Consider the following 15,533-nt stretch of genomic DNA (forward strand, 5'->3'; position numbering starts at 1 on the left):
CTAACGGTATGGAGAGGGTATTTAAAAAGGAGAAAAGCTGAGCTTGTACATGTGTAGTCTCAGACTGTTTGGTCATAGGGTAGGAGAGGGCCCCTTGCAGACCTACTCAAAGAGGGCTGTACAGAGGTAAAATAATCTGTGATAGAACCAGGGATTTAGCTTAGTGGTGCTGCTGCCTGCCTCACAAGCACAAGGTCCTGAGTTTGATCCCTGATACAAAAAAACCCCAAAACAACAATCATCTGTGATAAGTCTGCAACTGAAGTCTGATACAGCCAAAGCAAATATCTCCCCAGAAGCTGGCCGTGGTGGTGCACATCTGTAGTCCCAGGACCCTGGGAGGCTGAGGGAGGAAGACTGTAAGTTTGAGCCCAGCTGGGCAACTTAGCATGACCTTATCTCAAAAAAAAAAAAAAAAAAAAAAAAAGGGAGGGAGCTGGGGTGGGGAAATAGTTTAGTTGAAAGGCCCTGGGTTGAATTCTCAATCTTGCAAAAAACAAAAACCTCCCTGATGCAGCTGGGCTGGCTGCAAGGTATTTAGAAAGCATCAGGCAGTCCTCTCCTGTCTCACCAGGGCCTGGGCTCATTTTTCTCGTGTCTGGGTGGTGCTGCAGGAGGCTGGCCACAGAGCCATTGCCCATCTCAGAGGCCTCCTGTCCATCCACTGCAGGGGCTCCCCCTTCTGCTGTTCCGGACTTGGCTGCTGCTGCTTACTCTCTGACCAGTGTCACCCTCTGATGATCCAAATGAAAGGGTTCGAGTTCTGGACACCCGTGCTATGAGACAGGGTTTCCATGACTCCTTTTGTGGGAGGGGAAGCCGTGGCATGGAGAGCAGTAAACACCTTGCCCAGCTGGCTTTGAACCCAGGTCTGAACTCCCACTGCCTCTTTCCTCCAACTTCCCTTGACAGTAGTTCACAGTCAGAGCTGAATGTGGAACAAAGTTTTTTTTATTACTGTGAAACATTCTAAATGAACTTACTTCCAGGAAGAGGTGTGGAGATGGGAGAAAATGACAGTTAAACAGCTGCAGTAGGGTGGGGGGCAAGGAGAGCCGGCCTGGCCCAGGCCTGCGAAGCAGCTTCCTGCAGGCCTTTGTGGAAGCCAATGGAGACGCCACTTGTGGCTGGGAGTAGGGCTGGTGGTGGGGTCTGCAGAGCTGGAGTCTGAGGCCCTGATTTTGGCTGCCTGTGGCTGGTGTTTATGAGATATTGCTACTGGCTCAGGCTGGGCACAGTTGGGCAGAGTGCCTTTTGTCGGCTTAACACTTGCTACCGAGGAATCCCTGGGTACCCTCAGCATTGTGGCAGCTAAAACCTGCAGTGCCCCCTGAGCCTGTGGCATGGAGGCATCCAGATGACAGTGATTTTTCTGCTATTCCATGAGGCAGACTGGGGCAGCATCCTGGAGACCAGTTAGCAAGAGATCAAAAGTGCCACTGATCAGGACTGACAAGGCAGGGACAGAAGGACTCTGTTAAGGTGGGGGTGAGGGGTAAGGCTTTTGGTAACAGGGTGGAGGGGGACAGGCATCTCCTGTCCAGGCAGGGCTGGTCTCACTGGTGCCTGAGGGTGGGCGCCTTCATCTTGTATGGGACAGTTTTCAGTGTTAGAGCGGCTAATCTGCAAACGCCAACACCTCCTTCAGTCTAGAAGCCCCCCAGAAACTGTGTGCACCTTTATATTTTAGGTAAAGAAAAAAAGGAAAAAGCAAATTTCAGTTGATAGCCCCTTTTCAAAAGTGCATGTGTGTGGGGATGTATGTACATATGTTAATTTAATGCACAAAATAGCAAATACCCAGGGACCTAGAAAATCAGGCTGAAGTCTCCTTCAGTCTTGAAATTTGGCTGGATGTGGTGGCACAGACCTGTAATCCCAGCACTCTGAGAGGCTGAGGCAGAAGGATCGCAAGTTTGAGTCTAGCCTGGGCAATGTAGCAAGACCTTGTCTCAAAATAAAAAATTTAAAGTGGGCTAAGGATGTAGATCAGTGCAAAGTCCCTAGGTTCAATCTGGAGTCATAAACGCACACACACACACACACACACACACACACCCCACTAGTTTTGTTTTCTTTTTTGGTACCAGGGATCGAACTTGGGACCTTATGCTTGCGAGGTAGGCAGCAGAACCACTGAGCTAAATCCCTGGCCCTGCACACCACTAGTTTTTAAAAATACCTGGTATAATGGAAACAATATTTATTAAAGAAAAAAATATGTAGAAATGGAAAAAGATGAAGGTGTCTCATTGTCCCACTGTGAAAACGAATGACACTGTGTCCCCATGCTTCCATCCAGCCTCTTCAGAGGACTGGGGCCACTCTGTTTCCCAGAGTTGTTATCATGGTATTTTGTTTGCTTTTGTTTTTGGAGACAAGGTCTCATTAATTCGCTGAGTTGCCAAAGCTGGGCTTGAACTTGCAATCCTCCTGCCTCAGCCTTCGAGTCCTGGGAATATAGGTGTACACCACCATGCCTAGCTTATTGGCATGTTTTATGTACAAATTTGTGTTTGCTCTTTGCTATGGGTGAATGAAAATGAGGTGACCAAATTCTTTCTTTCTTTTGTGGTACTGGGGATTGAACATAGGGTCTTTGCACTGAGCTACATCCCCAGCCCTTTACTGTTTTTTATTTTGAGACCCCACTAAATTACTCAGCCTGTGCTTAATCTTGTGATCTTCCTAGGAGCTGGGGTTTGAGGACCAAACCAAGGCCTGTGTGGATGGAAAGTGAGGCCGCTCTAGCTTGCTGTCAGATCTCCTTACCTGAGGACCCTACAGCAGGCCCAGAGGAGGCACCAGGGCCTCCCTGGCTGACCTTGGCTCCAGGGGCCTGGAATGCCCCTCTGAGAGTCTGGGCTGGGCATTCGGCCCTTCTGTGCAGAGTTTCACATCTTCCTTGCTCTCACTTCTGGATCTGGCCGCATCCTCAGTGACCGGCGCTCTCTGGCCACAGCTGCCCTCACTGGCAGGAGGCTGGGGCAGAGCTGTTCCCTTCCGAAATGCCCTCAGCTGCTGGAGAAGCTGACTCTTCCCAGTGCAGCCCCTGAAATGCAGTGAAACCAACCTCAGTCCAAACCCCACAGAGGCCCAGCCTCCCAACTCGGCAGTGGAACCAGGCAGGGCTTCAATGATCTCTGACAACTGCAGGGATCCAGTCTGGCAGCAGTGGGATGACAGGTGCTGTGGCATCTCCTCCAGGGAGGGTGCAGCAAGACTTTGCCACACAGAGGTGGGGTGTTTCTCTCCTGGCCACAAGGGCCTCCCAATTAGAAAAACGTTACCATCTGCCCTGAGTTCCATCTCCAAGTTTAGGTTTTAGCTGGTTAAACCCAACTGAGAGGTAAGTCTAGAAAGAACATGCAGACCATGGGCATTCTTATGGGAAGAGCTTCCAGGGGAGCAGGGCTCCTTCCCCAGTCAGCGCTGGAGGAAACACTTGATGTCTCAAGCCTGGGCCAACAAGATCACAGGGACTAACAGTACTTTCTAGGTGCCGACTCCGGAATCCTTCAAGTGGGAATGAAAACCTTCTCCCAGTCCCGGATGAAGACCAGGAGGTTTGGTGATGTGAAGCCATTTGCTGAAGAAGCAGCCTGGGCATAGGCGTGGATCACCTGACTCAGAACTGCAGACCAGGAAGGAGATGCTCAGTTCAGGGGCTGTGCAGTGAGACCAGCAGGAGCATGCAGACCTTTGCCCAGACACTGACCCTTGCCGAGGAAGCATGGCCTTGTGCAGGGCCACTGGCGAGGGGAGGAGAGATACCTCCAGGAAAAGCGAGGGTGAGCTCCAAGTGTGTCCTTGGGTCTCAGCATGCACAGCGGGAGGCTGCAGCTCCTGCCCTGTGGTTTTGCTGCATATTGATTATGTCACCGGCTTCTGGCAGGGGACCTGTTTACTGCTGCACCTGTTTTCTTCCTGCTTTTTTTTTTCTGCGATGCCTAATCAATCGCACAGTGCATGGGGGTAAGGCCACATGAGGCCGGACATTCCAGTGCTAGTCACTGCCACAGTCAGTGATTTTCATTCACCTCTAGGTCACAGTGGAGCCTCCTCACTTCCCTGAACCTGACACTTTAATTCACCCAAGCCTTTCATTCTTGGCTAACAACCACCACTTCATTCCATTGCCACACTTCCTCTTCGCTTCCACTGCCACTGGGACAGGGAGCAAGAGCACATGGGGAGCTGGTTTTTGGAAAGAGAATGTACTAAGCCATCCTCAAGAGGTGCTGGGGTGTCCTCAATGATGCCCAAGGCCCAGCAGGCCAGGTTGGGACAGAGCTAGGCCCAATGGGGCTCCCACAGGTCCCAGGCCCCACCCACCCTCACAGGCAGGTCCTTAGGGTGCAGGACAGGGTTAAGAGCCCAGAGGGCCAGGATGCCAGGGCAGCAGAGGCAGGTGGCGGGCCTGTGGTTACCTTAGGCCCCAGGAGGAAAGAGATGCCTGCTGTGCTGGGCCCTGATGGTCTCCTAGAGCTGCTGTGTCCTCTTCCTCATATTCATCTTCATCCTCCTCCTCTCCACTGTCAGAGGAGCTGTGGCTGGAGCTGGGGAGGAGAGGAAATGGGTTCTTTGCATGTATCCCAGTGCACCAAGGGGGATCTAAGGCCTGGGGGGTCAGGCAGCCAGCTAAAGTGCAACAGCCAAAACCACTGGGCCACTGGACTTCCTGCTGAGTGATGGAGGGAGGGTATAGGTGGACTCCAGCCGAGATGAGGTTTGCCCTCTTCCCCTCTCCTTCCCTCTGCAGGGGACCAAGTGGGACTGGCCTTGCTCAGTTCCTAGCTTAATGCGCTTGTCAAATAAGTGATATTCCAACTCTTTCCAAGTTCCTGCTGCTCCCTGTTGGAACTGCCAAGGCCTCGTGGGGCCAGTGGGTGACCTCTATCAAGCAGAGAGCTGCAGGCGGACTCTGCTCTGTACCTTTCTGGGGACTGGTCTTGTGGCTCCAGTGGCTCTGTCCGCCGCAGGTCAATGAAGATGGTAGGAGGCTCTGTCTTCGGCCTCACGCCCCCAGCAAGCTTCTGGCCCTGTGCAGCCTGAAAGCCCAGCTTTATAGAAGCACATCTGAGATGAAAAAAGCAGGGTGGGCCATTACTTCCTCTGTGACAAGGACCTGCTGGGCTTGACCAACCACAGTGCTCATGGTGGCCCTGAATGGTTACCCACCATGTATTGGTAGGCACTTCAAACCCACCTGGGTTTGTTTTTTATGTATTGGGAATTGAACTCAGGACCTTGTGCTTGCAAGGCAGGCGCAGTGGCACTGAGCTAAATCCCCAGCCCTGGTTTTGGTATTTTAAAATGAGGTCTTGCTACATAGTTTAGACTAGTCTTGAACTTGCTATGTAGCCCGGGCTGGCCTCAAACTCATGGTGATCCTCCTGCCTCAGCCTCCCAAGTACTGGGATTACAGGCGTGTGCCACCATGCTCAGCTCCAACCCCATTTCTTGAGATAGGGTGGCTACCATATTGGATGGGACACATGCGGCTATGTCTGTTAGATACTTTTGCTCATTGGGCACATCAAAGGCAAAACCACTGGGTCAGGAGAGGAGATGGATGCATTGGCTCTGAGGTTCCCAAAGGGGTGGAACAACCAAAGTGTAGGATGGGAGAAGTACACCTAGGTCTCCAGAGACCCCAGGGCTCTTTCTCTACTTCTGCTTCCCCCATCTCCACTCCATCACTGCAGCCTGCCTTTCTCCATGTGGAACCTCAGGTGGCTGCCAACAGCCCTTTAGCCCTTCACAGGGACACACAGGTCATCAAATCCCAGGGAAAGCTCTGACTGACCTGGCTGGGGACACATCCCCAGGGCCGGACCCATTGGTGTGGTGTGAGGGGAAGGTGCTGCTTCCCAGGAGACCAAATGGATGGACAGTGGAAGGAGGTTCCTATAGGTTTGGGGCAGGTGCTTTGGGGAAGCAATTCTCAGCTATGCCATTTATAGCCTAAGAAAGGCAACTTCTCTTGGCCTCAGATTTAGGGCTGCGTGCCTGATCCAATTCTTTTTTTTCCAAGGGGGGAGTTTGGTACTGGGGATTGAACTCGGGACCTTGGACTTGTGAGTCAGGCGATGGAACCACTGAGCTAAATCCCTGGCCCTTGATCCAATTCTTGAGATTAAATGAGAAAGTGGCACATTAAGTGCCTCACACATAGTAGGCCCAATCAGTGCTGCCTGATGTGGACCAGTCTTCAGACAACAGGCCATGGCTGGCACCAAGTCTCACCTGCTTCCGGCCTCCTTTTCCTTGGTGTCTTTGGGCATCTGGGCAGGCACCTTCTGGGCAGAGGTGGAGGCTCTGTGCTGCGTGGGACACAGAAGGACCAGCTGCTCCAGAAGTCTGTCCTGGGATCGTGGCACAGTGTGGTCTGGGGTTGCAGAGGAGAGGAGGCTGCTTAGTAGGGACTCAGCCCATCTTGATTTATAGCAGCTTGAGCCTCAGGAGCCGAATCTCCTCCTGCAGTGCATGTATCTCAGGCTTAACCATATCTGTCCCACCCCAGCCTTTTACAAGGCTCCTCTGCCCAAGGGGAGCAGTGTCTACGAGTAGGGATTGAGCTCCGTGAAGTAGGGATGCCTTACTGTTTTGTTTTGAAACAGAGTCTCGCTATGTTTCACCACCATGCCCAGCTTCCTGGTTTTCTTAATTTTTTTTTTTTTTTTGGTACAGGGGATCAAACTCAGCACCTTGCGCTTTAGAGGCAGGCGCCGGAACTACTGAGCTAAATCCCCGGCCCCAGTTTTCTTAATTTTAAAGAACACTGCAACCAGCATCCTTGAATACACACCCTTACCCACTAGGGTATATGTTTAGGAGAGATGTTTCAAAATGGAATAGCATGACCTGGGTGTGACACACACCTGTAGTCCTAGCATTCAGGAAACTGAGGCAGAAAGATTGTAAGTTCAAAGCCAACCTGGGCTACATAATGAGTTTATGACCAGGCTGAGCTGTATTGTCTCAAAAAAAACCAAAACCAAACAAACAGAACATGATACAAAATAAAACAGCTTAATTAAAGGGTTACATGCCTTTAAAGTAGGGACTAGTGCCGAACATGGTGGCACACATGTGTAATTCTAGCACTCAAGAGACTGAGGCAGAAAGATTGCTGCAAGTTCAAGCCCAGCTTGGGCTATATAGTGAATCTAAGGCCAGCCTGAACTACATAGTGAGACCATGCTTCAAATAAATAAGTAAATAAATAAATAAGGAACGAGACTCTGCCACACCATTCTTCAGAAAGAGTGTGCCTATTATACCTACATCTGCCCACCATAGAGGAGGATCTATCTCTCTACATCCTGCAAGAGGGGTGTGAATTACCTACAAAACTATGCAGAAAACATCCCAGGCGCTGTGGGATTTTGCTGTGGAACTGGAGCTGGAACCCTGGCACCTGCCTTGCTCCTTGGCCACAGCCCTGGCCTGCTGTTGTGGGCCCCAGTGAGTGGGGAGGGGTGGGGGGATTTCACGTTGTCCGAACAACTGCCCAGAGCCAGACCACAAGTGTTGTGACAGAGAGGCCATCCTTAGCCCTCCTGTGAGCCAGGGGAGCAGGACTGTGCAAAAGAGCTGGCCGAAGGACTGAAAGCGCTAGGAGTGGCCTTCCTCTGAGTAACCTTCCCCAGGAAGAAAGGGAGGAAGCTCTAGGAGGGGAGGGGAGGAAAAGGTCCTGAGGCCAGGACACACCTGGCACATGGCAGGAAACCATATGTATGTTGAGTGAATGCATGGAGTCTTGCAAGGACAGGCAACACAAGGCTTAGGGCAGCAAGGGGCTGAGCAAGCAGAAAGAAAACATGACCACGGGGCTGATCGTGTCTAGACCACAGCCCTCCGTCACTGAGCCCTTAGAAGGAGCTGCTTGGGTTCACTTGGGCTGCGGTGTTCAGAGTCAGACCTTCGCCTCGGCAGGAGTCAGCCGCCCACCACGCGGTTCTGGGTGCACAATTTCCCTGGTTGTCTTCTCGCTCTGGCAGACTCTGAAGGATGTAATCCAAATCCCACTCTTCAAGTTGCTGTAACAATGAAGCTGGTGATTATGAGGCTGCCCCAGGGTCCCAGAGGCAGGGGCATCTGCTTTTATAGCTGCTGCAACCAGGGGCGCGTGTCATGGGTGTTGTAGGGTAGAAATTGGGGATCAAATGCATCCCACAAATGCACACATCCTTCCTTGTGATGATTGCAGCCAAACCCCTCCTGCAAGGCAGAACCTGCATGTCTTGAGGCTTCCTTCTCATGCCTGTTTTACGTCACTGCTTTTTGTTTTGGGGCACAAAGATGTTGTTTGAACTGGAAGAAACCCTGTGTTGTTTTATAACTGTTCAGGTTCATACAAGTATGGGATGTCTGGAGCTTTAACAAGTTTGGCTCTTTTAAGAAACATATCCAAGTGGAGAACTGGGCCAGGAGGGCTTTGAAGACAGAATGCTATAAAAGGAGGGAGAAAGCTGAGAATGATTCTTCTTTTGGGGTACTGGGAATGAGACCCAGGGCCTCATGTATACTAGGCAAGCGTTCTACCAATGAGCTATACATGTAGCCAAAATGAAAGTTTATTATACAGGACCTTACTTCTTGCAGCTCTATAGATGAGGAAAAATAAAAGTTGTCGGGGGTGAACAGAAAGGAAAGGATGGCTTACGTAAATAGTAATGAAAAGAATGTAATCCCTGGTACTAGTTTTCTCTATGTTAAGAAAAATTATCTGAGTCACGCCTGTAATCCCAGCACTCTGGGAGGCTGAGGCAGGAGGAATACAAGTTCAAACCCACCCTGGCCAACTAAGCAAGGCCCTGTCTCAAAGTGAAAAATTAGGGCTGGGGATTTAGCTCAGTGGCACTGCACCTGCCTCAAAAGCACAAGGTCCTGAGTTCAATCCCTGGTACTGGAAAAAGAAAATAAAAGAAAAAAAATCAAAGTAAAAAATTAAAACTAATAGGAAAAGCAAAATGCTCTAATGGACGCATGCCATGTTGGAGCCTCTTCCTGCAGGCCCACCTGTGCAAGGAAGGTGAACCGGTTTGTACCTAGTTTATAACCCTGTGGCCCCCTACTCTGCACAGGGTGCAGCAATCATCTCTTTGCATTTCCTTTTTGTTTTATTTCACAAAATCCATCTCTCCTAGCCTGCCTCCCCTTTTTGGTACTGCAGATTGAACCTAGGGCCCTTCCACTGAACTACATTTCCAGCCTCTTTTTAAATTTTGAGACAAGGTCTCACTAAAGGTAAACTGCCTCAGGTGGCCTCTAATTTACAATCTCACCTCAGCCTCCCAGAGTGCTGGGATTACACGTATGCACCACCACATCTAGTTTCCTAATTCCTCTAAACTGACTTTGTCACCTTGCTGGTTCCCTCATTTGCCTGCTGACTCCAACTTGAACAAGTGCTTCTGCTGCATGAGAATGAGGGCTTCCCCATCTGGAGAATTTCGCTTTGATAGCATCTGGCTCTTTACGTGTGGCTGTAGGCATTTAAAAATATACACTTGGGATCAGCATACTTTTTGTTTTCTCTCTAAAGAAGGCTGGAGTCTGCTTGCTCCTGGCCCAGATCACCCACTCTCTGAGATGAGCAGGCTGCCCTCGGTTGGTGGACTCAGGACTCTCAAGCCGCCCTGAGGTGAGCCAGCTGGTTCTAGCCTCAGTAGGCTGGGAGGGAGGCTATGCTGGGGGGGATAGGTCTGAGGGAGGGCTGGGCAGTGGAGACACCCACCTGGAGCGAGAGTACCAGCCGGTCTTCCCAAGGCCCCTTCAAGTGTGTCGCTAGCCTGGGACCTGACTCCGCAGCCTGGGCTTGGTCACCACAGGCTGGGTCCCAGGCACCCCAGGTTACTTTCTGGAGCACATCCTTCTCTATCATCCTTCTCCTCTCCTGGTGGAGGGCTCTGCGGTTGGCACAGTCTTGCCAGGCAGAGCCCGGGGGCTCTGTCTTCGGCTGTCCCTCGGGGCAAAAGCAGCTTCTCCCTGCAGACCCCAGGGAAGATTCTGGAATCCTTTGGTGTTGAAGGACAGGGTCCCAAGGTCACCTTCCCGCCATGCAGGGGTCTCCTTGGCTATCCCAGGAAGAGTGTGGCTCTCAGCACAGCTCCTGATCGGCTGGCCAGGGTTCCTTCCTTCCCAAGGGGCCCAATCCTTCATCCTTTCATTCTGTTCACTCCCGGGTTCTCCACTGAGTCCCAGAGGCACCGCAACTGGCTGCTGAGAAAACATATGTCCTCTGCTAGCATCTAGAAAAACACACCTCAGGGCTGCAGATTTAGCTCAGAGGTACTACACCTGCCTTGCAAGTGCAAGGTCCTGAGTTCAACCCCTGTACCAGAAAAAAAAAATACTCAAGGAATTGTTCTTTCATGGCAAAATATGTATACAACATACAACTTCCCATTTTAACCACTTTAAATATAGTTTCATGGCTGTTCCTACTATTTCCAAAACTCTTCCGTTTCCCCAAACAGAAACCCTGTATCCATCAGCAGTACTCCTTCTGCCCAAATTAAAAAAAAAAATGCCCAGAAGAGTTGCCAAAGTAACTCTAGAAATGAAAAAGACTCAAAACATGAAAACTGTCACCTGAACTAACCCAGGGTCCTAGCAGCCCTGGAAATGTCTCGCTTGGGGTTATTTCAGACCTGGTCCTAGGCATGGCTGTCATTTGATTTGGTTAAGCTATCGTGCACCCCATTCACCTGGTTAATGATGCTGGGCAGAACTGAGCTGAGGGTCAACCCAGAGCCTGGTGCTCCTGAAGCTTCCCACCCTCATTCCCCTGCCCCGCCTCATTATGGAAGCAAGGGCATTTACAGTGTTTTCATTGGAAACAGGACATTTAACCACAACCACATCATAGCTGACTGACTGGGGCTGCCCAGGGATGATAGCTGTTGGATGGGTTCTATTTATAAAGGAAACAGTTCATTTTCAGCACCAAGTCATTAAGTTTAGATAGAGTTCTTGGTCTTACCTGGGGTCCTGGGACGTGGGGAGACAGAGATAGACACTGGATCTGATGTTGGCAATTACTGTGACTAAGAGGCTTGAGAGGGTGCTATGGCCTTCCCTAATTGTGTCCTGAGTAGCAGCTTGCATGTCTGCTGAGGGATTAATGGAGGACCTTCTGCCCTCTGGAGCCTTTCACAGTTAAACAAATGTTTAGGAAGCTTCTGCTTACTTGCCAGGCTCCGTGCCAGGTAGCTGTGGAGCCAGGCAGGTTATAGAGAGACATTTATGACAGGCAGCTGTGACAATGGACAGACAGTGTGGTGTGTCTTGGGAGAAAACAGGAAAGGAGGGGACTAGAGGGAGAGCAGAGGGCAAAATCAGACAGAGAAGTGTGCTGGGCGTCTTAGGGCAAAGAGATGCACATGCTTAGCAGTTGGGCCCCTGAATACTTTGGTTTGTCCCTGAAGGTGGAAGGACTGAGTGTACCACATGCTAGACCAGCAGTTTTAGGCACTGTGGACCCATACTGATGTTTAGAGTCCCGAGAGCTGTGGACAGACACATACTCCCTTCTGCCAGCAAGGTGCCAGACATCATGGGTTCCCTTAGCCTGCGTCCCACAGACCTCAGGTGGAGGTTTTTTAGCTCCAGGGACCCAGGTCCCAGATTTGTCTCTACCAGCAGGGTCTTCAGCCAGCTCCTCAGCCAGGTCTGGAATCAGGACAGGTTGGTTTCGCTGGAAGATGAATGGTTCCTCTTCATCAAAGTCTGACTGTGGGCAGACAAGGGGGCTTTGGGTGACATGGCAGCACCTGTGCCCCCCACCCCTGCTACCCAGGGGCATCAAGAGAGATCCCTGCCTTCTGCTGCTTCCTGCCACTGATCCAGACAAGAGCTTGGCAATTCCACCTTGTGGGGGTGAGATCCACGGTTCTCTGTTCTATAAGTGCCCGCCACCCCCCAGACCTCACATACAGCAAGTGCTGCATTAATGCCTGGTGCTGAATAACAGCATTTAGGAGTGGGGGTGCTGTTGAGGGAGTAGCAGGGGGTGGTGGCTAAGAGCACAGCCTAGCTGCCTCCCTACCTTGAGCCACCACCTAATGATGTGATATGATATAAAGCCTTGGTGTGCTATTGCTAAAGAAGGGAGCCTTATATGTGCCCTCCATCTTACAGGGACATCATAAGACATGAAGTGCTCTGTACACTGAGGCACTGGGATTGCCTTACCCATTGCTTGATCTCACTGTGCCTAGTTAAGCCCTGAGCACCCAGAAGCTCTTGGCACATTCATATTTGCCCAGGTATAACACCAACCTGGCCTCTTCTAAAACCCTTGCCTTTGCTGTAAATGCCCAGTGCCAGCCTGTGTGCTGAGAACCCCTGCCAGTGCACTGTCACATAAGGTGAGGTATCACTGCCCATAGACATGTGAACATATGGTTACTGGTGTCAAGGATCCTCAAGGGCCACCTCAGGTGACCCAAACCACAACTGCAGAAACCCTCCAGGGGCTTATCACAATGCACTGGTATGGTCACCACTCCAAGTGGTGGGGCTGGCCTTGTCTTGTCAAGAACAGCACAGCAAGGCTAGGGGTGTAGTTCTGTGGTAGACAGACACACACAAAAATTCAAGAACTTAGCAGCAGAGCTCACCTGGCTTACAGGTGGAGCCCAGAACCACCACTGAAATGGTGGATGCTGAGGACCAATACATGTATTCAGAGATACTGACAAATGCAGAAGGAAAGATAAAGAAGGAAGTGGGTACTAGAAAACACCTTTAAGGCCAGAAGAGTGAAAGGAAAAGGAAAACAAATCCCATAGAGTGGAGGGAGGTCTTCAGAGAGAAGTGCTCCAAAGCTGTCCTTGGCCGGTGTCATGCACATCATGGGAAGGTCACATGATGCTTAGGAGAAAGCTCTTGCTCACCAAGGAGGAGTCGGAGTCCAGGGATGGGAGCTGGTCTTTGGCAGCCGGGAGGATGGCGTCCCAGGGAGAGCCCAGTGAGGGCACTATGTCTTTGTCTTTGGATGCCATGGGAGCCCAGGCTCATGGGATGCTCTCTTTGTGCACAATCATCTGAGGAGCCCTGCAGAGCACACAGAGTGAGGTAGAAGGGCCAGGCAGCCAAAATCAACAGATCGGGGGCTGCCCTTCCAAAGCCTCAACCACTGTAGGATACGAAAACTGACTCAAAGACCACCACCTCCCACCTGTTTCCTTCAGGTTCTGCAAGCTGCTGTTACTGGTGCCAGGACTGTGTGTGTGTGTGTGTGTGTGTGTGTGTGTGTGTGTGTGAGATGTGCACATGCGTGTTTGTGCACCTATGTGTACTAGTGTTGAGCCTGAAGAAACATCATCTGTGTATGAAAATACAGAATATGCACATGTTGTATAGATATATGTGCTTGATATGCAGATTGATATATGTGTGATACACAATTGATATATGTGATATATAATGGCATGTAGGTATATATCATGTGTCCTATATAACATAGATACTATTATTATAGAGAACTAAGTTAATTACATATGTTGTAGGCAGTCACACAGGGCCAGGCCCTTGAGGGAGTCAATACAGAAGAAAATCCAGGCCCATTTACTCAAGACCAGGATCCAAGAGGAACAACTGCATCTACATACTTCCCCTAGGGCTGAACAGCGGTAACTGACATTCTGAATAGGTATTGCTCACCCGGCTGGGGGCCCAAGACCTTACCCCTCCCTTTCTGGAAATTCTTGTTCCTTCCATACATGCTTGCTATGTGACTTGTTTCCCTATTTGATCCCCATTTAATCAATATTTCCTAAGCAACTGTACTTGTAATCTTACTGGTTGATCATAGTTTTGTCCTACCTCATACCCACCTTCTGATTTTCCATTGGATCTTATTAGTTGACTATAGTTTTGTCCCACTTTGTACCCGCCTCACCTCAGGCTTTGCTCCATAAAAAACTCTTAAAACGCTGGTCCTAGGCAATCCACTTTCTGGGTGCCCCCTCCTGTCTCTCAGGCAGGAGCTGTCTTCCCCTCAATAAATTCTTCCTACTTTTAACCTCTGTTTTCCTAGAGTTCTTCGATTTCAGAGAACATGAACTCGGTGTTTTGGACACCTAGAAGGTTGGGAGTTATATTTCCCTTACATAATTTGGATTATTTGGAGGTCCTATATCATACACCCTGTATCACTATTATGTCCATTTTACAGACTTGGAGAGGCTTATAAACGATGAAAAGAATTTGAATCAAACTGGGAATTTGAAGCCCTATTACTTTTTTTTTTTTTTTTAATGGTACTTGAGGTGGAACCCAGGGCCTCACTCATCTACCGCTGGGCTATACTCCCATCCCAAGCCTCACAGCAAGCGATAGACTAAAGCAATTTTGGGGTCTCCAAGAGATTTTGTATGGAGTTGCCACTCAGATCAGTCCCCAACCTCTTGTAACCCACAGTCTAAAAAGAACGCTGGGCCCTGGGAGACAGAGCAAGAGGGCTTTAGGATTGTGGGGCAGAGGTCTGGAGAACCCTGTGGCTAAGAGGTCACTGTGTCCGAGAAGGATGGCAGTCCGTGCCCTCATCGGGGCCGCGGCAGGTGACATGAGCGGGGCTTTCTTGCCTCTTCTATGCTTCTTTGAGCTTGAGCTGTTGCTTAGTGCGTCCCGAAAGGGGAGCAGCAGGGTGGGGACACTTCTGGTACACGACTCAGGGAGTGTATTGGAGCCGGGGGCTCTGCTTTGCAAATTCAGGGCACAGCATTGTATATCTCGGGGCAACTAAATCACCGAGGTTGGGGGGGGCGCCAGAGACTGAGGGGAGGGAAAGACATAACCGGCAAAACGAGCATGCGCTGTAGCTCAGGAGTGGGTAATGCCCAAAATGTTCGAGGAAACTGCGGAAACTGTTCATATCTGGCAGAAGCACACGCTCCGCTTCCCCTCTGAGTCCCACCCAGGCACCCTCTATCCCGTAGCCCGTTAACCCCGCCCACACCGCCGGTTGCCAAGGCAACTGGACGCCGCCGGACTTCCGGTCCAGCCTTTGAATTCCAACGCGAGAAAAGAGGAATGTTATCCCTAGACCCGTTCCTGCTCCTCAAGTCCATCTCCGCGGTCGTGCAGGCCCACCGCCACTCGCCTGGGTCACCGTCCGCCTCCACCTTCCCTCCCTGGGTCTTGACCCGGTTGACAGACTCCAAAGAGTCCCGCGGTCTCTTTACTCCCTGGGACCCATCCTTCAACGCTCTCCCCAGCGTCTTCCGAGATGGGCGTGGGCGCCTATCTGCATCAGGATTGGCTTCCCCGCCCATGGAGGGCGTATCTGGGCGAGCTGCCCGCTCATTGGTTCCCGTAGGTGTCAGCCGCCAGCTGGGCGAACTGACTGGAAGACTCGGGCTCCCGACGGTCCAGTTCCATCGCGTTCGTAGCATCCCGGTGTGCTCCGCGCGCTCCTGCAGCTTACTTCCGGGGAGGGCCGAGGTCTGCAAAGGTGGTGGGCGGCGACAGCGGCAGCTGGAGGGCGGCCCAAGGCTGAGGCCAGAGCAGGTAGGCCC

The 15,533-nt window shown here is 51.0% G+C and overlaps 2 protein-coding genes across 6 annotated transcripts in view; one reads left to right on the forward strand and one right to left on the reverse strand.

Annotated features, from left to right (window-relative positions):
- Positions 1-1,176: 1,176 nt before the first annotated feature.
- LOC147820925 (dynein axonemal assembly factor 8-like) lies at positions 1,177-15,278 on the reverse strand. Of its 2 annotated transcripts, XM_087202892.1 has the most exons (10): positions 15,119-15,278; positions 12,909-13,068; positions 11,650-11,743; positions 9,746-9,996; positions 7,928-8,045; positions 6,250-6,391; positions 4,936-5,079; positions 4,431-4,559; positions 2,773-3,052; positions 1,177-1,677 (listed from the first exon to the last, which is right to left on the reverse strand). In XM_087202892.1, the coding sequence occupies exons 2-9, from the start codon at positions 13,014-13,016 to the stop codon at positions 2,782-2,784; spliced, it is 1,257 nt and encodes a 418-aa protein (XP_087059018.1). In that variant the 5' UTR covers positions 13,017-13,068; positions 15,119-15,278; the 3' UTR covers positions 1,177-1,677; positions 2,773-2,781. The 2 variants fall into 2 exon arrangements, with proteins under 2 accessions (XP_087059018.1, XP_087059019.1); XM_087202893.1 differs by lacking the exon at positions 9,746-9,996 and having other exon boundaries at positions 11,597-11,743.
- Positions 15,279-15,367: 89 nt separating this feature from the next.
- Positions 15,368-15,533, forward strand: part of Clcn7 (Cl-/H+ antiporter 7) — a 52,058-nt gene continuing 51,892 nt past the window's right edge. Inside the window, exon 1 of one of the 4 annotated variants that reach the window (XM_021251355.2) lies at positions 15,368-15,525. The gene's annotated coding sequence lies outside the window, so the exon portion shown is untranslated. The remainder of the gene's footprint in view (positions 15,526-15,533) is intronic. The other 3 variants (XM_087202872.1, XM_013068872.3, XM_087202878.1) reach the window with 3 other exon arrangements.

Source organism: Heterocephalus glaber, unplaced genomic scaffold, assembly GCF_053883595.1.
Source record: "Heterocephalus glaber isolate CG9 unplaced genomic scaffold, H.glaber_assembly_v1.0 deba00001781, whole genome shotgun sequence".
NCBI classification, from domain to species: Eukaryota; Metazoa; Chordata; class Mammalia; order Rodentia; family Bathyergidae; genus Heterocephalus; species Heterocephalus glaber.